Source organism: Myotis davidii, unplaced genomic scaffold, assembly GCF_000327345.1.
Source record: "Myotis davidii unplaced genomic scaffold, ASM32734v1 scaffold78, whole genome shotgun sequence".
Classification (NCBI taxonomy): domain Eukaryota; kingdom Metazoa; phylum Chordata; class Mammalia; order Chiroptera; family Vespertilionidae; genus Myotis; species Myotis davidii.
In genome coordinates this window covers 2,689,610-2,711,187 of record NW_006290305.1, presented here as the reverse complement: position 1 = coordinate 2,711,187, position 21,578 = coordinate 2,689,610, and the positions used below count along the sequence as shown (strand labels likewise).

The 21,578-nt window shown below is 39.4% G+C and overlaps 1 protein-coding gene across 1 annotated transcript in view; it reads right to left on the bottom strand.

Moving 5' to 3' along the window:
• LOC102757331 overlaps positions 1-21,518 on the bottom strand; it is a 143,320-nt gene extending 121,802 nt beyond the window's left edge. Inside the window, exons 1-12 of the mRNA XM_015563582.1 lie at positions 21,372-21,518; positions 20,175-20,330; positions 18,430-18,511; positions 17,558-17,782; positions 15,586-15,771; positions 14,214-14,311; positions 13,712-13,840; positions 10,315-10,503; positions 4,868-5,034; positions 2,747-3,080; positions 1,841-2,058; positions 271-386 (exon numbers count right to left, since the gene is read on the bottom strand). Coding sequence (XP_015419068.1) covers positions 271-386; positions 1,841-2,058; positions 2,747-3,080; positions 4,868-5,034; positions 10,315-10,503; positions 13,712-13,840; positions 14,214-14,311; positions 15,586-15,771; positions 17,558-17,782; positions 18,430-18,511; positions 20,175-20,330; positions 21,372-21,434 — 1,963 coding nt within the window. The 5' untranslated portion in view covers positions 21,435-21,518. The remainder of the gene's footprint in view (positions 1-270; positions 387-1,840; positions 2,059-2,746; positions 3,081-4,867; positions 5,035-10,314; positions 10,504-13,711; positions 13,841-14,213; positions 14,312-15,585; positions 15,772-17,557; positions 17,783-18,429; positions 18,512-20,174; positions 20,331-21,371) is intronic.
• Between the last annotated feature and the right edge of the window lie 60 nt (positions 21,519-21,578).

Genomic DNA, 21,578 nt, shown 5'->3' with positions numbered 1-21,578 from the left:
AAACAGTATTTATTAAAATAGAATATGCACTTAATTTATACTAAATTCCACTCAAATTTATACAAGTTTTTCATCCTTAATTTTTAAATACACACATTTTTTTTTCCAAACACTACAAGTATATACAAAACTGAAATATGACACCCAAGCCAGATTGTGATTTTTAAAATAACTTCTAAACAGGCAGTAATATACAATGTGTAAAAATCCAATAAAATACAGGTATATTCTTATACAAATGTTAGTCCTATAATACCGAGCGATATTTACAAGCAAACATGATCCAAACAGCACATGCAGATTCGGGGTAAGTAAACACTCGGACACGAACTGCCAGCCGCACCTGGTCTCCACGACAACAGATTATTTCTTCACAGAAAGGAGACCTACAGAAGGATGAAAATTTACTCACTTAGGAAGTAAACATAGGCTTTACTTTCTTATTTCTAAGTAAGTCAGTATTTTAATCATTTGGCTGCTGACGTATTTTTTCGGACATATGCCAAAACTGCGGCACTAATTGCGCGTGTATGGGAAAAAATGTAAAACACTTTTTATACAATAAACTCGCTTGTATTGCTTTGAGTTTAAATTTGTTGTAATTTTTGCAACAACAAAAATTAAAAAATACCAATTGTTTACATAAATTTGTTTTAAATAAGAAGAGCGCGATAGCGCTCCTTAGCAGTCAAACAGTTAAATATTTTAAAATCCTGACTTGCCGAGACCAGTTTGGCTCAGTGGGTGGAGCGTTGGCCTGCGGACTGGGGGGTCCCGGGTTCGTTTCCGGTCAGGGGCGTGTGCCTTCGTTGCGGGCACATCCCCAGTGGTGGGTGTGCGGGAGGCAGCTGATCGATGTTTCTGACTCTCTATGTCTCTCCCTTCCTCTCTGTGAAAAATCAATAAAATATATTTTAAAAAAAAATCCTGTCTTTACTACCAAGGGCTCTGTAATTTTATTTTAATTATTTTTTTATTATTAATTTCAGAGAGAGGAAGGGAGAGGGAGAGGGAGAGAGAAAGAAACATCAACGATGAGAGAGAATCATTGATTGGCTGCCTCCTGCATGTCCCCCACTGGGAATCAAGCCCAAAACCCAAGCATATGCCCTGACCAGGAATTGAACCGTGACCTCCTGGTTCATAGGGCAAAGTTCAACCACTGAGCCATGCCAGCCGGGCTGGACTCTGTAATTTTAATCAAATTATAGACTATTTCCTCATAATCTATATATTTAAAAAATTATACTAGTCAAGATCAGAGATCCTCAACGAAGATTGCACCAAAATCACTGGGAAAATTATCCCAAACTATCAAAAGCTACATTTCAGGCTTAATGAATCACAATCTGTGGAAAAGAAGGTAAGTCTTATTTATAGAGGTTCCCCATGCTATATAATGAAAAGCTAATATGCAAATCAACTGAACAGCGGAACTAGTCACTATGACGTGCACTGACTACCAGGGGGCAGACACACAACGCAGGAGCTGCCCTCTGGTGATCAGTGTGCTCCCACAGGGGGAGCACCGCTCAGCTAGAAGCCAGGCTCACGGCTGGCAAGCGCAGCGGTGGTGGCGGGAGCCTCTCCTGCCTCCTTGGCAGCGCTAAGGATGTCTGACTGCCAGCTTAGGCCCGCTATGTGCAGGCCTCAGGCCTAAGCTGTCAGTCAGACATCCCGAGGGCTGCTGGACTGCAAGAGGACACAGGCCAGGCTGAGGGACCCACCAAGTGCACGAATTTCATGCACCAGGCCTCTAGTTTCTAAATAAACTATCAGACTAACTGATTTCTTAAAGCCCTACCTCAAAACATTTATGAATTCATAAATTCCACCTTACCGAAGACATGTGGCAAATGCACGCCTTGCATTTCTATACACAAAATGTATTGGGAACCCTTTAAATGTGTGACCATCAGGTACAGCCCTCCTTATGGCATCTTGAAATTCTTCATTGCCTGCAGATATACTTGTTGTTCTCTCAAATTCATAAGAAGCCAAAGCTGGTGATAAGAGGTAAGAAAGCTGGTCCTCCCAAACAGTAGTGAGGCCAAGATCCTATAGCAATCAAAAAGAGAAAAAGTAAAACACAATATTTTAACACCCAATTATAAAAAATTGTTGATTATTCTAACATATACCAAGATTTTTTAAACCTGTCCATTTTAAAAACTTCCCATTATTATAAAAATACATAAATGAAAAATAAACTATTGGTATCAGATTTTAATTCTTGAAAAAAATAAAAACATTCAATATAATGATGTTAATACGGGCTCCAAATTCTATACTTCTTTACTATCCACTAGAAAAGATCATATGGAATAGTCCTGCTATGGAAGACAGTGACAATAAATTGTGGTATCACATTTTATTTAACTTCATAATTTAGTAAGATTGAATCTGCTTAATTTGATTGCTCCTACCATAAATTCAACTATAAAAGGGTAGAAAAATCAACAAACTAAATTGCATATATAAGTAAACTCAAATATTTACTGAGCATTTACTCTTTATTTCTAGAAGGAAGTAATAAATTCTAGAAATAATGGTGAATTTAGAAATTTCTGAGTCTCAGAGCTTTATCTCATGACTTTCAAAACTATTAAGCTTTTAAAAGTAGGGACAGTATTTGCCTTGTTCAGGGCTAGAATAGTGACTGGCACTATCATACACACCCCCCAAAAATTGCTTATCCATAAACAAATGAAAAAAGCATGAAACTACAAATTTCAGTGGTAATTACCTTCCTGTGTTCTGACACTAGTAACCTTAGCTGCATTTCTATTTCATTACTTGTTACTGAAGCATCAATCGTGGATGCACAAAGAGGTGGAAAGGGAGGAAGGGATGTTGTAGCTCCTGGAGCACACACAGATTTAATTGCTTCTTCACTCATGGGTTTCCATTTAGATTCATCATTCAAATCAAATACACAGATTTCTACAGAGTCAGAGGGCTGACAATTTCCCAGAAACATCTGATGGTTGAAAACACAACCAATTGTTCGATATGGGTACAATGGTTTGGGCTGTTCAGCAACTGGAGGTTCATCGGGATTGTTAGATTTATGGATGTACCTAAAAAAGGCAAATCATAATTTTATATAATAAGAACTTAAATTAGGAAGGCAGCATTTTATTGAGGACACTTAAAGCCCTATTTCACAGGACTAGAGTTTTAATACTCATTTTTCATTCTTATCTTTCTATAATTTGATTACTCTATATCAGTGGTTCTCAACCTGTGGGTCGCGACCCCTTTGGCGGTCAAACGACCCTTTCACAGGGGTCACCTAAGACCATCCTGCATATCAGATACAGTGGGGCCTTGACTTATGAGTTTAATTCTTTCCGTGACGGAGCTCGTAACTCAAATTACTCGTATGTCAAATCATAAAGTGAACGAGTGAGACACGTGATGCTGGGCTGATGTGGCGTTCACTGTGACATTCGCTGCACCAACTAGCAGTGGGGTATCTGAAGCTGGCTCGTAACCCGAATTTTAGCTCGCAACTCAAAGCAAAAAATCGGCTGAGACAGCTTATATCTCGAAAAACTCGTTAGTCGGGACACTCATAAGTCAAGGCCCCACTGTATTTACATTACAATTCATAACAATAGCAACATTACAGTTATGAAGTGGCAACAAAAATAATTTTATGGTTGGATCTCAACATGACGAACTGTATTTAAAGGGCCAGAAGGTTGAGAACCACTGCTCTGTATTAATTATATAGCATATCTTATGCTACAGAAATCAACTTTACTCCTTTAACATGAAAATATATTCTATGCTTATTGTTAAAATAAAAAATTTATCTCAGATAACACAATTAAGATAATTTGGCTATATATTTGACTATATATTTCCATATTACGCTTTTATTATTGTCTCACAGAGGGAGGCCCAGGCCTCCAGCCTGCACTGCTGTGACAGTTGGGCAGGGCCTCCCTCTGTGGGACAATCGATCGTGGGGTTCCCGAACTGCAACAGGGCGCAGGCTGGGCTGAGGGACTCCCGCCCCCCCCCCCCGACGGTGCACCAGGCCTCTGATGGGCAGCATAAGACACGGGCCTCCAGTCCTATATAATAAAAGGTAGTATGCAAATTGTCCCCTCGACAGTTCTTCCGGGAGTTCGACCAGGGGGCGGGCTGGACGGGTGAAGGGAGGGAGGTCCCGGCACTGGTAGGTAGCCGGGGGAAGGGAGGGAGGCCCTGGCCATCAGTGGCAGCCAGAGGCAGGCAGCCGAGGGCAAGGAGGGAGTACCCGGCCAACAGCTGGCAGCTACTAGGTGCATTAATTTCGTGCACTGAGCCTCCAGTCCCTATATGTCAAGGTTGCAGGTTTAATGTCCCATCAGAGCACATACAAGAATCAACCAAGGAATGCCTAAGTAGTAAGTGGAAAAACAAATCAATGTTTCTCTCTCCCTCCCCTTTCCTCTCTCTCTCAAATCAATAAATAAATGGGGGGGGGGGGAGGAAGCCTGAAAAAATGTCCAGTGAGTTTATTAACAGACTTGGTGACCACATCAAATTTTAAAAAGAAATCATGATTTCAACTTGAGTTTATTTTCAGGCTTAGAGATGATCATCAGAAAAGCATATACCAATTATATAAAATTAAAAGTAAATATAATGTATATTTTTACCAATATTATGTTAGTAAAGAATATTTTAGGTGTACAAATTTTCTTAAGAGTTTAATTATAGTTATTTTAATTGAAGTAGTTTTAGTCACTGAAAAGGCTTTAATAACAAATTATCAACAAGTACCTTTGATATCTTCAATCTAAACAAAGAACCTATAATATAAAATATCTGCATCTTCATTTTCATATCTTTGTAAACTTAGTTGGCTAACCTGTGTCCTGTTAAACTCTCCCAAAAAGTGATGGTTCCATCAGTTCCACAAGTCATAACCCACGCATGAGGTACTCCTTTTGCCTTAGTCCCAACACATACAAACGCTTCTAATCCATATCCAAGAAGAAGGCTGCACAGGAGGTTAGCATGATCTTCACAGTCACCCTATAAAAATACAATTAATTAAAAAATTAAGTATCTGTTCCTTCACATTGTCTCATTAAATATATAAATACAAAATGACAATAAAACATATTATTAATTTTTTCCCTTTTAATCATTAGATAATAGTGTTAGGCTGAAATAATAAGAGTGGAAAAATACAAAATTTAGAAGAGCCTAAATTATTTTACAAAGTGAGAGCTCAGAAATCTAATAGTTATAATATGTATACTTTAAGAGGGAACATTCAGATTCAAAAGTTTATACAGAACTCATACAATATAGAAGAAAAACAGTAAGATTTTTAAAATGAATAGCTAATGAACATGAACAGACAAGCTGACAAATCACAGAGCAGAAAATGCAAATGGGAAAACACACAAACTGAAAACAATGAGTTATAGCATCTATACATGATTATTTTAAGGAAATACATAGGAAAATGACTGGGTAGTATACAACATAATGCCAACAGCAGCTATATTTAAGGTGATTATATATAATTTCCCCCTGTATTTTTTTTTAATGTTTACTTTGAAATCTAATTAAAATACAACTTTTAGTACATGACTGATACAATATCCAATGCACTTATTTGCTCAGGCACCAATTATTTTTTAATTGATTTTTAGAAAAAGAAAGGAAGGGGAGGGGGACCAAGAAAGAAACACTGATTTGCTCTTCCATTTACTTATATGCATTCATTGGTTGATTCTTTTTTGTTGTTGTTAATGCTCATCCAAGGATAGTTTTCCCATTGACTTTTAGAGAGAGTGGAAGGGAAGGGGGAGAGACAGAAAGAAAAAAACACCAATGTCAGAGACACACATCGATTGGTTGCCTCCAGCATGCGCTCTGACCAGGGCTGGGGATTGAGCCTGCAACCCATAAGTGAACCCAGGACCCTTCAGTCTGCGGACCAACACCAGACCAGGTAGGGCCATTGGCTGATTTTTGCATGTGCCTTGATCAGGAATCGAACCTGCAACCTTGGAATATCAGGATGACACACTAATCAACTGAGTTACCCAGCCAGGGCTTCCCTTTTACTCTCTAAATTCTCTTTGATAATGTTATATTACTTTCACAATTTTAAAAAATTGTAAAAACTACAAAAAAATTAAAAATATCTGAAAGCTTTTATGAAATACATTATTAAAATATTAAACAGTAAGACTACAATTACATGAAGATATGTGTTTAAACATAGAAATACAGGTAATATGCAAAAGTAAAAATAACTATTGAGTTCAGTATTAGAATGGATGATATATCTTCATCCTCAAAATTTTGCAGTAGTGGTTCTCCACTGTTGCTTTTTACCTAATTGCAATAAAACAAACAGCATTTTATAATCATTAAATTGACTTTAGAAAAACATAATATACAACCTTGGAAACCCAGTAATTTCTACATTGAGATTTTATACTAATTTTTTTTCAAAAACCCAACAATACAACCAACCATGTTCAATGCAAAATATCATTCTCCATGATATCAAAAAATGGAAGCAAACCTAACACAGCCAAAAGAAACAGTGCCTACAATGGGGAAATCGTTAAGCAGATTTTATATATCAACTTAAGAAAATTTCATACAGCCAATAAAAGACAGAGATCATAAAGACTAGCAATACAGAGTTCATAGCACAATGCTAAATTATAAAGCAGGACACAATATTTTACTTATATCTTAATTATGGAAAAAAATGATACCTAACAGGAGAGGTTATGGAAAAAAATGATATATAACAAAAGCATAAAAAGACATATTGGCAATAAGATTATGGATGAAATTTCACTTTCACTGTTGTAAATCTCTTTGTGCCAGAAATATATTTTACGTAATTTTCAAATTTCTAATTAAAGATGTTCTTTCTCTTTAAACAAACTTAAACAACAACAACAAAAAAACAGTGAATCAGCCCTAACCGGTTTGGCTCAGTGGATAGAGTGTCGGCCTGAGGACTCAAGGGTCCCAGGTTCGATTCCGGTCAAGGGCATGTACCTTGGTTGCGGGCATATCCCCAGTAGGCAGCTGATCAATATTTCTCTCTCATTGATATTTCTAACTCTCTATCCCTCTCCCTTCCTCTCTGTAAAAAATCAATAAAAAAATATTTTTAATAAAAAAACAAAAAAAAAACCAGTGAATCAAATGGGTGATTATTTGCTTTACAAATACATTATTTACACTAGAGGAGTGGTGCACGAAATTCATGCACGGGGTGGGGGAGCGCGGGGGTACCCCCAGCTTGGCCTGTGCCCTCCCAGGACAGGAGCCCCGCAATCCATCTCCCTAAAGAGGTAGGCCCCGCCCACCCATCCAGGGATCCTCGATGGAATGCCCCAAAGAGGTAGGCTGGAGCCAGGGGTCTCACCTCTGCACCGTGCAAAGCCGCCAGGACCCACCTCCACGGCTCTGCACAGAGCCGCAGGGACCTGCTTCCATGACTCCACACGGAGCCACCAGGACCTGCCTGCGCACCACGCACGCAGCGTCAAGTCCCCACCCACCCGCTGTACACGCAGCCTCCTGGTGATGGACTGTTACGGTGTGAGGGCATGATGACCACATAGGCTTTTATTAGTACAGATAATAATTTTAAATATGTACCATTCCTACTATGTTTGAAATAAAAATGTTTGTTTTTTTTAAAATACATTTTATTGATATTTTACAAAGAGGAAGAGAGAGAGATAGAGAGCTAGAAACATCGATAAGCTGCCTCCTGCACACCTCCCACTGGGGATGTGCCTGCAACCATGGTACATGCCCTTGACCGGAATCGAACCTGGGACCCTTGAGTCCACAGGCCGACGCTCTATCCAATGAGCCAAACCGGTCATGGCTGAAATAAAAATGTTTTAATCTATACACACAACTTTTGGGAACTAGAGATTGAGAATAAATCAAAACAATTTTGATAAGTAATGTTTAACTGTTTTCAGTTGTCTAAGACAACTGAAAACAGTTAAACAGTTAAGACAAAATCATTCTGACAAATCAATTTCTAATATAAACAGTTTCTTCCATTGCATAAGCTTGCCTTATGAATACCTATAATATTTACACAACTTCAAATGGCTAGTTTACTGAAATCAATTCATTTAAGTTTAAGATCAATAAATTTATATAAATTCTTAAATATATACTTATTTGTGCACTCGGGAGGGGTGGGAGGGGACCTCAGCCCGGCCTGTGCCCTCACACTGTCTGGAACTCCTCGGGAGATAACAACCTGCTGGCTAAGGCCTGCTCCCGGGTGGCAGAGGGCAGGCCCAATCCCTAGGTGCAGCCCCTGGTCGGGCTCAGAGCAGGACCGATTGGGAAGTTGGGGCGCCACCCCCTGTCATGCACAGAGCAGGGTGGATCGGGAGGTTGCAATGCCACCCCTAGTCACGCTCAGGGTAGGGCTGATTGGGGGGTTGGGGCACCGCCCCGTCACGCACAGAGCAGGGCCTATCAGGGGGTTGGGGCGCTGCCCCCTGTCACATACAGAGCAGGGCCCATCAGGGGGGTTGGGGTTCCATACCCTGTCACGCACAGAGCAGGGCAGATCAGGAGGTTGGGGCGCTCCCCCGTCACGCACAGAGCAGGGCCCATCAGGGGGTTGAGGAGCTCCCCCCTGTCACTCACAGAGTAGGGCCGATAGGGGAGTTAGGGCACCGTCCCCTGTCACACACAGGCAGGGTGGATCAGGGGGTTGGGGCGCTGCCCTCTGTCACCTACAGAGCATGGCCGATCAGGGGGTTGGTGTGCCGCACCCTGTCACACTCAGGGCAGGGCCGATGGGGAGTTTATGGCTCTACCCCGTCACACACAGAGCAGGGCCCGTGGATGGGGAAAGGGGTTAAGGCGCCGCACCCTATCACACACAGAGCCGCAGGGCAATCAGTGGGTTGGGGAGCTCCCCCCTATCAGGCACAGAGCAGGGCTGATCAGGGGGTTGGGGCGTCTTCCACTGTCACGAACAGAGCAGGGTGGATAGGGAGGTTGTGGCCCTGCCCCCTGTCACACACAGAGCCGCAGGGCGATCAGGGGGTTTGGTTGCTGCCCCCTGTCACGCTGATCCCGGTGCCGGGAGGCCGCATGGCTCCGCTGATCCCGGTGCTGGGAGGCATATTACCCTTTTACTATATAGGGTAGAGGCCTGGTGCACGGGTCGGGGCCAATGGTTTGTCCTGAAGGGTGTCCTGGATCAGGGTAGGGGTCCCCACTCAGGTGCCTGGCCTGCCTGGATGAGAGGATGATGGCTGTTTGCAGCTGGTCACACCCCCTTCAGGGTGGGGTTCCTCACTAGGTGCCTGGCCAGTCTGGGTGAGGGGCTGAGTGCCATTTTCAGGCTGGCAGGTGACTGAAGCTCCCAACCTGTCCTTTTTTTCTTTTTTTTTTATTCTGGGCCAGCTTTAGCTCCAAGGCTTGGCTCCAGCTCTGAGGCCTCGGCCGCTGAAAGCAGGTATCTGGTTTGTTTGGGTTCTATAATTGAAACAATGTTGCGGTCCTGCTCACTCCAGCTCTGAGATCCCTGCTGGCTGAAAGCAGGGATCTGCGTTTGTTCTATAATTGAAACAATGTTGCGGTCCTGCTGGCTGAAAGCAGGTTTCTGGGGTTTTGTTTAGCTTCTATATTTGTAACAATGTTTCAAACTGCAAGCTCAGAGGCCGGCAAGGCAGGCGGGGAATGTTAGCTTCCTCCGTCACTGAAGCAAGGAAGCCTCTTGTTCGCTTCAAGCTGCCTGGCTGCCGGCCGCCATCTTGGTTGGCAGTTAATTTGCTTATCGTCCTGATTAGTCAATGGGAAGGGTAGCGGAGGTATGGCTAATTACCATGTTTCTCTATTATTAGATAGGATATCTGATCTAATCAAAACACCAATAAATCTAGTAATATTCATTTTGTACTGCCATTTTCTCTTTTTTTTTAAAAACACATCATCTAAACAAATTTTAATACATGAATAATACTAAAAGACCATAGTAATAGTCCTGCTGCTCTAATTCAGTTTCATTTACCTCTATATCTTGGTTTCTGACATAATAGTACTTATAGATCCTTACCTCACAGAAATCACAGTACATTAAATAATAAGCTACATGAGAAAATAAAGATGCTAAGTTTTTTCTTTACGTATTGACATTTTAGTGTTAAGAAAAATGGTGAAAAGATTGTCTTATTCAAGTTGATACTATGTACATTTTTCTATGTTAATTATTTTACAAATGTACCATAAATTCACAATTATGACGTACTGCTTTTTAATTCTATTATGTGTGTAGGATACCTTGTTTCTACAGAGAAAGGCCAGCAGAGTGCACCACTGTTCCTGTTTACCTCCTCCTCCAATAACAGGGGCTCTTTCATAACCAAGGACATTAACAAATCTTGCTGCTTGCCTTGGGGTATCCAGAAGCCGCCCAGCTCGAAGGGGTTTAACATAGGAACAGACTGGTCTATTTATCCCATTTTCGTCCTGGAGAAAGAAAGGGAAAACATTATCTGTAATGACTGATTAATCATTTTCAATTTTAACACCTGTTCTCAGAGTACATTAATGTAGAATAAAATAATTCTGGATTATCACTTACTGCTTACCTTGTACCTAGCACTAGATTGCTGAGTGCTATGCATACAATTTCTCTTTTAATCCTCATAACATCTCTATTACTTTCATTTCATAGAGGAAGAAATTGAAGCTACAGCCATATGCAACAGGGACGGGATCCAAACATTGAGCTAACGCCAAAGCCTTTGACAGTAAGAACATAAACTATCATATGATCCAGCAATCCCACCCCGGACATATATCCAAAGTAATTGAAATCAGTATCTCAAAGACTGCACACCATGTTCACTGCAGCATTATTGACAATAGCAAGGATATGGAAACAACCAGAATGTCCTTTAAGAAATGAATGGATAAAGAAAATGTGGTATACATATAAAATGGAGTAACATTCAGCCATAAAAAAAAAAAGGAAGAGACCCTGCCATTTGCAATTCGGATGAACCTGAGGGCATTTAAAAAAATTTCTGCACAGGAAATGTAAAAGCTATCATTAAGTGAATTACTATTATACTATTGCAAAACCAGCTAGTGAGAAAGAAAATGAACAATGGATTATTAAAATATGATAACCCTGGATATTCTAAAGATGTTTGTTTGTATAAAAGTAATTAGTTTAGTGCTTGTGGGGGCGGGTTTGTTCTATTCTTACAATTCCACTAATAGGCAAGAAAAAAATGAAAATGTAAAAAAAGGATGCATTTGCCCTAAACAAGTTATAGTAGCACCTTGGAATATAAGATATACCATTACTTGTTTCATTATAGCAATGTCTCTAATATTACCTAACTATATCCCCATAAACTACTTAAATATCTAGAAATTTCAGTATTTCAACCTCTAAACCTGTACTGTTCAATAGAATGCCATTAACCACATGTGGCTATTTAATTGTTAATAAAATTTTAAAAACCAGTTCTTTAACTGTGTTAGTCAGATTTTGTGTGCTCAACAGCTACATATGGCTAAGGGTTACCACACTGGACAGCACATATCTATCAATGCAGAAAGCTCTACTGGATAGTGCTGTTGTATACAATTTCCTCTTGTGCATGGAATCACTGGAAATTCATTTTAAGGCCATGCATAATATCTGTATTTAAAACTATAGTTTTTGAAATTAGATTGATGCCTTAAATAACTGTTGTTGTACCTTAATTTCGTTTCTAGCCAAACATAGGAAGAAGCAACAAGAAACACTATTGGAAAAAGAACCTAAGAAGGATAAAAATGTTATTTACTCTATATGGAAAGAAAATGGCACAAACTAATAAGCAATAGTTGAAACTGCAATTTAATAGTTTGTCATGACTGAGCTGATGTTTGAACTTAGAAAAAAATCTTCACTTCTCTATCCTTCACACCGTTTGCAAAAAGTAGCAATGCCTGGCTACTTGACAATCTCATATGGTTACCAATCGACTAAATGACCTTACATGGTTCAAATCTTCTTACAATGAATTCTGAGACAGGAACCTTAAGTAATATTTCCTAAAACACAATCTCAGTTCTTTGATTCCCTTAACTGCATATTCCATTCTTTTCCTTCCTCCTCTTTCATTTGCAATTTCTCTGATCTACTTCCTCCCCTTCCCCCACCAACCACCCCAAACTGGTCAGATTCTCTATGACCGAGTATAGTTGGGTTCGGTTTTGGTATCCACTGGGTCCTGGTAGGTATCCCTTGTGAATAAGTGGGAGACTATTTGTTGTTGTTGTTAATTCTCACCAGAGGATATTTCTCCCAGTGATTTTTTAGAGAGAGTGGAAGGGGAGGTGAGGGAGGAGACAGAGAAACATTGTGAGAGAGACACATCGACCGGTTGCCTCCTGCACATGTCCCAACTGGGGCCGGTGGCCAGGGACTGGGAATAGAGCCAGCAATGAAGGTATGTGCCTTGACCAGAACTGAACCTGCGACCCTTCAGTTTGTGGCGGTGCTCTAACCACTGAGCAAATCAGCTAGTACGGTATTATTTTGACTTGTTTCTCTTTGCCCTTGATCTGACATCACTGCTACCTTGCCTGCCTAGTCATTCAATGTATAGATAATGTTACTGTAAAGTTAGAAGCCATTTCCTTCATCTCCACCACTAGTCAACTACAATCTCCCACATTCCCAAGCTCCTCATCTAGAAATTGAAACGCTTTTAGCCTGTCCTAAAAATCTAGGGAATATAGGGTAAAGCTAGACAAATGCACAGGATCTGAGAAATATAATCCACTACAACATTATATTCACATAAAAATACATCTACATAAGCCTGAATATACATAAAGTATTTAAGTAGTCCTTAAGTTACAAAAAGATATGGACCTAATCATATTTGTATGTTTGTTAAAGAGAGAAAATGGGCTTAGGATACAAAAAAAAAAATAGAAGCAGAGATATATAATTGAAATGCTGCAGTTGAAATGCTGGAGCTAAATATTATTGGTCATTGGCTTAGAGATCTTTTTTTTTTTAAATATATTTTATTGATTTTTTACAGAGAGGAAGGGAGAGAGATAGAGAGTCAGAAACATCGATGAGAGAGAAACATCGACCAGCTGCCTCCCGCACATCTCCCACTGGGGATGTGCCCGCAACCCAGGTACATGCCCTCGACCGGAACCGAACCTGGGACCCTTCAGTCCGCAGGCCGACGCTCCATCCACCGAGCCAAACCGGCTTTGGCTGGCTTAGAGATCTTGGTAATATAAAATTATTACATGTAATATATGTTTGTCTTTTTAAAAACACCTGAACCAGAAAAAATATGTGGAGCCCCAGTTCTGCACACAAAAGCTGAATTTACATATAAATTAGAAAATGTCTTAGTAGTTATTTAGTACTAAGTACCAATCAAAGATACACTCAAAAGGGTTTTCATCTACTTTAAATAATATATATTCAAAAAGGGTTTAAGAAACAAAAATGAAAAGAAAATAAAACAGATTGTATTATATCATTCAGTGAAAGAGAGTATTACAAAAGTAGCATTGTATTTTACAAATAAATTTTCATTTTTCTGTAATAAATACATTTTACAAATTCAAGTTAAATAAAATGTATTTTAAAAATACAGTTAATATCAAATACAGCTGTGGAGTTTTTCTAATATAATTTACAAACCTGAGCAAAAATCTTAACCAGCCGTGAGTTGTGTGAGGGTCGAATTTGCAAATATTCTCTCCACCACTGCTTAGCATATACAAGAAATAATCGCTCTTTCTCTGCAGTTTTCTGACGTTCCAAAGCAAGCTTGAAATTAAAAAAAAAAAGTTTCAATTTCTATTCATTCTCCTTAATTACTATAAAATATGTAACAGACCTATGTACTTCTCTCCATCTCTTCCACTACCCTAATTAATCTAAGCCACCATAATCTCATCTCTAAGAGCCTCAAAATGACTTGCCTATTTCTACACCTCCCCCCATACAAATCAGTCTCCAGACAACATCAGAGTAATCTTTTTCTGTCAAGACATTTTTAAATATTAAATCATATTGTCATTCTTTTGCTTAAAACTAACGAACTGTAATTTTCTAAAAAGAAAGTGCTTTCTAGGATCAACAGGGAAACATACTATTATGAAAACAATTACACAAAGAAGAGAAATTCAGAATTTTTTACCTGTGTGTTCACTACTTCTTGAGATAATGTTTGACTGAGTGGTGGGTACATCTCAAGTTTTATATTTAAAATTCCCACAGAAACTTTTGATTCTGTGCCTAAAAGTGTAAATAGATACTTAGAACTTCAGAGGTTTTAATGCTGTGCATATTTAGTCAACCAAAATAATTTAAGAATTTTGTGCTTTACCACTTACATAAATATTCAACGTTACCTTTAATATTCATATCAAAATGAACCAAATCAAATTAGTTTTTATTTGGTACTAAGGCCTTCATGTCATTTTAAGGAGATTACCTATTTTCTTAGCTTCCTAATCACTTTTAAGTGACTTTTCAGAAGTCTTAATTTTTATATTAATTAAATGTCTGATACCAACCAGACTTACATTTAAAACCAAAGTAAAAGTAGCTGTTAACACTTCATTCTCAGAAAATATTTATACTTTTTGTCACATACAATAATTCCCATTTATCCCCTCCCATTTTTCACATCATATGTGAATACAAATTTTTAATCCATGCCTGTATTTAAAGAATTAGAAAACAAATAATGGGTATCAGTTAAAAATAAACATCATACCTAAAACTTTTTTCTCTACTTTTTATTTAAGTAAAAACACATTCAGGGTCTGACTTATCAAAATCTAAATTACTGAAACTATACTGTCCAATGGCCAGATTTAACTCTGTGACTAAGTTTCAATACCAAAGTACTTCCATTATGTTATGCATAAAACGTAGGTAGCTTTTGTTTTTCACTGTATTGGTAAATATGTATTACATATCAAGTAGTATGCGAGAGTCCAAGGAGACAATGGGGAATAAGATAGGCACCATCTCTGTTCTCAAATACTATTTACTGGTACTGACATAGAGCAGGTTAGCACCTTTGAGGGTCACTTTTCCACAAGTAAAGAGACAGAAGAAAACCTACTCCATATTCCATAAGAACAGCTGCTGCAGGAAGCCACTGGTACTAATGGGGATGCATTATATTCCGGGATGTGCTGGAATGGAGGTATTTTGTGTATGCATGCATGTATATGCATATGTGTAGAATCTTAATTTTCTTTATAGCCTTATAGATAATCAAATGAATTGGGGGGGGGGGGGGACTCTCAAAATTTGTTTATTCATTTCCTAGGAAAAAAAATTTCTTTAAGACAAGGCCAGAATGACTGTGAAGTTCTACACTCACACTAGTCTTCAAGACATTTCCATAGACTACAACACTGAAGTCCAATTATAATTCTAAAGAAATTCTTTTCACATGTTTGCCTCTTGATTTATAAAGGCATTTTCAAAATATAAAATGTACTTACAAACAAACTAGGACTTATAAAAAGGTAATATGATATTAATCATCATACCTACACCCATAAGTTCCACAGTAAGATTGGTTGCTCCATTTTCTGAGCCCAAAACTGATCGCCATTCGAGAAAATAGGATGCTACTAAAGTGGTCTCACCAAATATATCTGTTTTGATTAGCACCATATGAATTGGATCACTTATTGATAACATTGTTGTTGAATCAGCCATTCTAGTTCCATCACCTAGCAACATAAACCAAAAAAAAAATTACACCATATTACATATTCAGTTAAGCCAACATAAAATACTTTTTAAAAAAATACATTTTATTGATTTTTTACAGAGAGGAAGGAAGAGGGATAGTTAGAAACATCAATGAGAGAGAAACATGGATCAGCTGCCTCCTGCACACCCCCTACTGGGGATATGCCCACAACCAAGGTACATGCCCTTGACCGGAATCGAACCTGGGACCCTTGAGTCCTCAGGCCGATGCTCTATCCACTGAGCCAAACCGGTTACGGCCAACATAAAATACTTTTATTGAAAAGTATTAATAAACTTATATAAAACCAAATAGAATAATTTGGTAATGACTCAGAAAGCATGCAACAGACTGGGAATAAAAGTACAGTCCTATTTCTCACAACTTTTTAGAGGACTGGTAGAAATGTCATGAGTTGTCACTTAATGAATATCAGTATTTTCTGATCTCTAAGACAGCGGTTACCAACCGATGGTCCATGGACCACTGGTGGTCAATGAGGTCCGAAAGGCCTGCGACCGTTGCTCTAAGACAGTAGTTGGCAAACCGCGGCTCAAGAGCCACATGTGGCTCTTTGGCCCTTTGAGTGTGGCTCTTCCACAAAATACCACATGCGGGCGCGCACGTACAGGGAACGTTGTGGAGTGAAAGAAGATGTAGTGTCGAGGATTGAGAAAGGTATGTTGAGATGGTTTGGACATATATAGAGGATGAACGAAAGGAGAAAAGACGAAACAAGTATACAAGACGAGTGTGGATGGGAGAGTTGGAAGGGGTCGACCTCAGGAAATGTACCTCAATCAGATTGAGGACGTTTTTAGCAAAGGCCAGCTTAGGAGTACCCTAATTAAGTTAATAACAATGTACCTACCTATATAGTTTAAGTTTAAAAAAGAAATTTCAATCGTTGTACTGTTGATATTTGGCTCTGGTGACTGACTAGTTTGCCGACCACTGCTCTAAGAGATAAGTCTATTCATTAAAAGTACTTCCTAAACTATATGTTACTAAGATAATTCAAATATGTCAACATTAATTCCAAAACGACCTTTATCCCTAATCTCCAAAAATAATCACTGTATTATCTACCCAAAACTGAAAGATCTGACACCTTGGAGCTAGCAATTTAAGCCATTATTTTTCACCAGGGGGGAAAAATAATACATTTTAGTACTGCATTAGCCATCCTAGTAATCTAAAATTCTGAAGGTATAATTCTATAACTTTGCTAAGTTTACAAATATATTATAAAAATTTCTATACTGACAATTAAAATGTACGAAATAACCTTATAGGAAGAAACAGTGTAAAACAATTACAGGAATCAAGTATTATAATTTTAAAGTTCTAAAAAATGAGTTACAAATTCATGTTTAAATTTTGATTTTTTAAAGTTAGATAATATCATAAACGTAGTCACTTTTCATAAATGAGAAGGATCATGTCTTATTCCCCACTGTATCTCTAGGACTTGCCTAGCATAGTACCATGCACCTAATATGTATTTAAATGTTCATTACTAAACAACCAACCAACAAAACAGTCAAAAAATAATCTTCAGGGAAAATTAATTACCAGAAAATAAAGCAAGAAAGTAGTCAGAAGCAGTTTACATAGAAAAGAGCAATGGAGGGAAAAAAATATTTTAAAGTCTAGAGAGGGTCATCCATTATAAATCTCTCCTTACAGCAAGTTATTATTGTTCTGCAAGGAAACCTCACAAAGATTTACTCAACTAAAGATAGTTTATTATTGCTCCTTACCTAAGTTTTCTCTGTGTACTTCAAGTAAAAAGCCATCATGAAAATCTGGTTCACAGGCACATGGAACAGGTTTAGAACGAAAACGTTGGTTTCGAAAATGCAAACATAATGTAAAGGTTGAACAAACTTGTCCTGGTAAAGGCTCAGGTTCTTGCAGATGTTCCAAGAAAGCTTTTCCACCCAAAACCTGAAGGTAAAGATACCTCCGTGTTGGATCAATATTAGCTGCAAAGTGTAGCAATATATATGAGGAAACTGCCAAATAACTTAAGAAATGTGATCAAGACAATAGGAAATAATAACTTGACAGAAATAAAACCAAAGACAGCATAAGGGGTGGATGGGGGGCAGAAAAATAACACATTTACTGGATACCAGGATCATTTGCACCCAGAAAAGAAAGGATACATAGTATGACACCTTTTTCTGAGTTTACATTCTGGCTACTTTCTCTGAGTTAGAGAGGAGTCAGAGCCAAGGTTTAGGATGCCTTTGCTGTTAATGGCTTATCCAACATTCCTTCACCTTCACAAACCAACTCAGACAATTATCTCAACTCAGCAAAGTGCACTTGTGAAATAATTACATTACCATTAAAAAAGCAAGGCTATACAATTTTTATAAAATGTATCATTAAAACATGTAAAATAGGTGTTTTTGCTTCAACTGTGCTATACATTAAATCTTCTGACATACTTCATGGAAAATAGAATCTCAGTTTTTTTGGATGATAAGTCACAAAAATATAAGTATTTAATTCTGGGGGGGAAAAAACTGAAAAGTTTTCTAACAAATACCAAATACTATAGCACATCTATCCTCAGTACTATCCATAACTAAATGTTAAAAAAAACAAAAAACAAAACACATACTTTTTTTTAACAACGTTGATTGTCTATCAGTAAAACAAACTGGTTGTTTTGGAGAGGGAGGGAGTTCTTGATCAACATTATCCTAGAAAGGAAGAAAGAAAATCAGAACAACTTAGGAAACAAAATTATAGTTAAGAAAAATGTCAATAATGAAACTAAGGAACTCAACACAAGTAAACAGGATAAAGCTCCTCAAAAGGCCCCTATTTTCCTTGCATAATTAAAATAATCAGTGGTCGGCAAACTCATTAGTCAACAGAGCCAAATATCAAGAGTACGATTGAAATTTCTTTTGAGAGCCAAATTTTTTAAACTTAAACTATATAGGTAGGTACATTGTTATTAACTTAATTAGGGTACTCCTAAGGCTTAGGAAGAGCCACACTCAAGGGGCTAAAGAGCCACATGTAGCTCGCGAGCCGCAGTTTGCCGACCACGGAAAATAATGAAAAGTCTTCAAAAGAGATAATGCAATTGGTTACTCCTAAAGTCTACTATTAAGAAATTAAACTGTCTTCAAGCAATGTCCACAGAATGCTAAAAACAAACCCCTAATATCTTAAACAAGGTTAAACTTTCTCCAAACCTCTTATAACATTTCGCTTATGATTCTACCATGAATTGATTCTAATAAGGAAGTACATTCACACAGCAAAAGCTGTTACTAGGTCAACTTTTATAACAAATGGGTTTACAAATCTCAAAAACCAAAAAAGGATGCTGTTTTAAAATACTTATTCCCTGGTGTATTATGAAGTCCATCCAATTTTTATATTATGTTACCCAGTAATGAGGTCACAGTTTCTCATTATTGCCTCATTTTTAAAAGAAGGCCTACTTACTAATTTGTGCACTGAAAGGCTATCATCCCACTACTGACCTATTTATATGAAAAGATTTGAAAGTTCTTATGTAGACAATTATTTTCTTAAATTGATAACTTCTTAATCACAGAGAATATTGTCCCAAAACAGTGCTTATTTAAAAAATAAGCCTAATCTTAAAAAGTTACATAGAACAATATTAGTGAAAAAGAAACAGGTTGTGATGAACTAATGCGACTAAAATATATATACTTAAAGTTACAGACCTAAAGAATAAATAAGGAGAAAATTCTGTCATTGTAGAGAGAAATATGGTATAAAACTCCAATTTCATTTGATACGTAATCCTACTTGTTACATTAGCTTATACTTTTTCTTTTTTTAAAACATATTTTATTGATTTTTTTACAGAGAGGAAGGAAGAGGGATAGAGTTAGAAACATCGATAAGAGAAAAACATCCATCAGCTGCCTCCTGCACACCCCGCACTGGGGATGTGCCCGCAACCAAGGTACATGCCCTTGGCTGGAATCAAACCTGGGACGCTCTATCCACTGAGCCAAGCTGGTTAGGGCTAGCTTATACTTTTAAAAAACTATTTTTGTTGATTTTAGAGAGAGAGGAAGGGAGAGGGAGAGAGAAAGAGACATTGATCGATTGCCTCCCATACACATCCCAACCAGTGATCGAACCCAAAATCTGGGTACGTGCCCTGACCAGGAATTGAACTGGCAACGTTTTGGTAAATGGGGCGATGCTCAACCAACTGAGACACACCGGCCAGGGCACATTAGCTTATACTTGGAACAAGGATATTACTAGACAAAAATGATCTTATTTTAAAGTGGTTTTACTAAAAGGAGAGGTCCCCAATCATGTATTTATACCCTCAAATTCCCCCCTCCCCCAAAGATTACTCACAGTAACAAAATTAAGTTCTTTCATCACATCGTCAATGATTCCCCGACGTCTAAGAGCTTTTATCAAATCTTCTGTCGATAACTGCTGTTGATCAGGAGCCAGTTCTTCCCGTATCGTCTCAGCAAGGATTTCCCTTATTCTGCCATGCACGTCCATCTAGTATATGCAGAAAGCTCGCATTACAATGTACAACACTACAGAGCAGCTGATGGTTCCCACTGAGTTCATTTCTCTTTTCAATACTGGCAAACAAAATTAATGGCAGTTGCTACTCAGCGAATTTCTTTCTAAGCCACTGACAAAGAAAAATATAACATTAGAAGAGAGGCTCCATTCGGGAAGGCTTCTCCAGCTAATAGTAAACGGGAAATTGTTACCAGAATTCAATGAGAATCAAGTAGCTGTGCAAAAGGAAAAATAACAATCATCTAAGATAAACATTTCTAGTGCAGATTCTAGAAATCATCCCTCCTGGCTATATACTGCCTCTGTTACTACCTCCCTACAGATTACACTCCACCGAAACCATCCTCTGGAAGGAAGGGTGGTCTGATGAGAAGGACGCAGGCCCGGGGGCGGCAGAGCATGAATGCCAGCCCTCAGCTTCCTGGCCGCGACCCGCAGCTCACTCACCTGCCCTCCGCGAACCCGGACCAGGAGCGCCCCGCGCGGGGGAGCCGCTGCGAAAGCGCACAAAGCCGGGCACGCACGCGCACAATCAGCGGCAGCTTTGGTCCCTCCAGCTCAGGGCATCCCACTAGCGCCTCAAAGACACCACGTTCCCCTTCCTCTCGGAAGCAGCACAAACCCTTTCCTTGCAGACCCTCCCATGACTTTCTGAAGAATCGCGGCTTTGGTTCAACACCAAGGGCACCTCAAGTGTCACCCCTGAAAGTAACTCCCTTTCCCGACGTCCGAGTGTACACCGTCTCCAAAAACAACACACACTCGATCTGACCTCCAATAAAGCTCCATGTTCACACCTGCCCTCTAAACCTATCGCCGTCCTACCGCCTCCGACTCTTACTAAAACTCTCTTTCCATCGCGGCTGGCAAGGTCCTCCGCTTCGCGCCGATGCTGCGCCCAGCCCGCGCTCTGCGCCTCACGGCCCGGGCTCGAGGGCAGGTGAGTGAGCCGGGCCGGGGGACGCAGACTCGGGGCCACACGGCGGGCAGAGGCGGCCCGAGGCCCCTCACCTTGCTCAGCTGCTGGTGGATGAGCTGCTTCAGCTCAGAGGCTTTCTCCGGCGGCAGCGACATGCTGGGCCCGGCGCCTCGCCGCCGACTCTCTCCGCTCCAGGCACTCCAACCACGCGGCGCGCCCGCCCGCCTCGCGGAGCCTTAGTCGGGGCTGAGCACCGAGCCGGCGCGACCGCTCGCCTCGCGCAGCTCCCGGGGGACGCG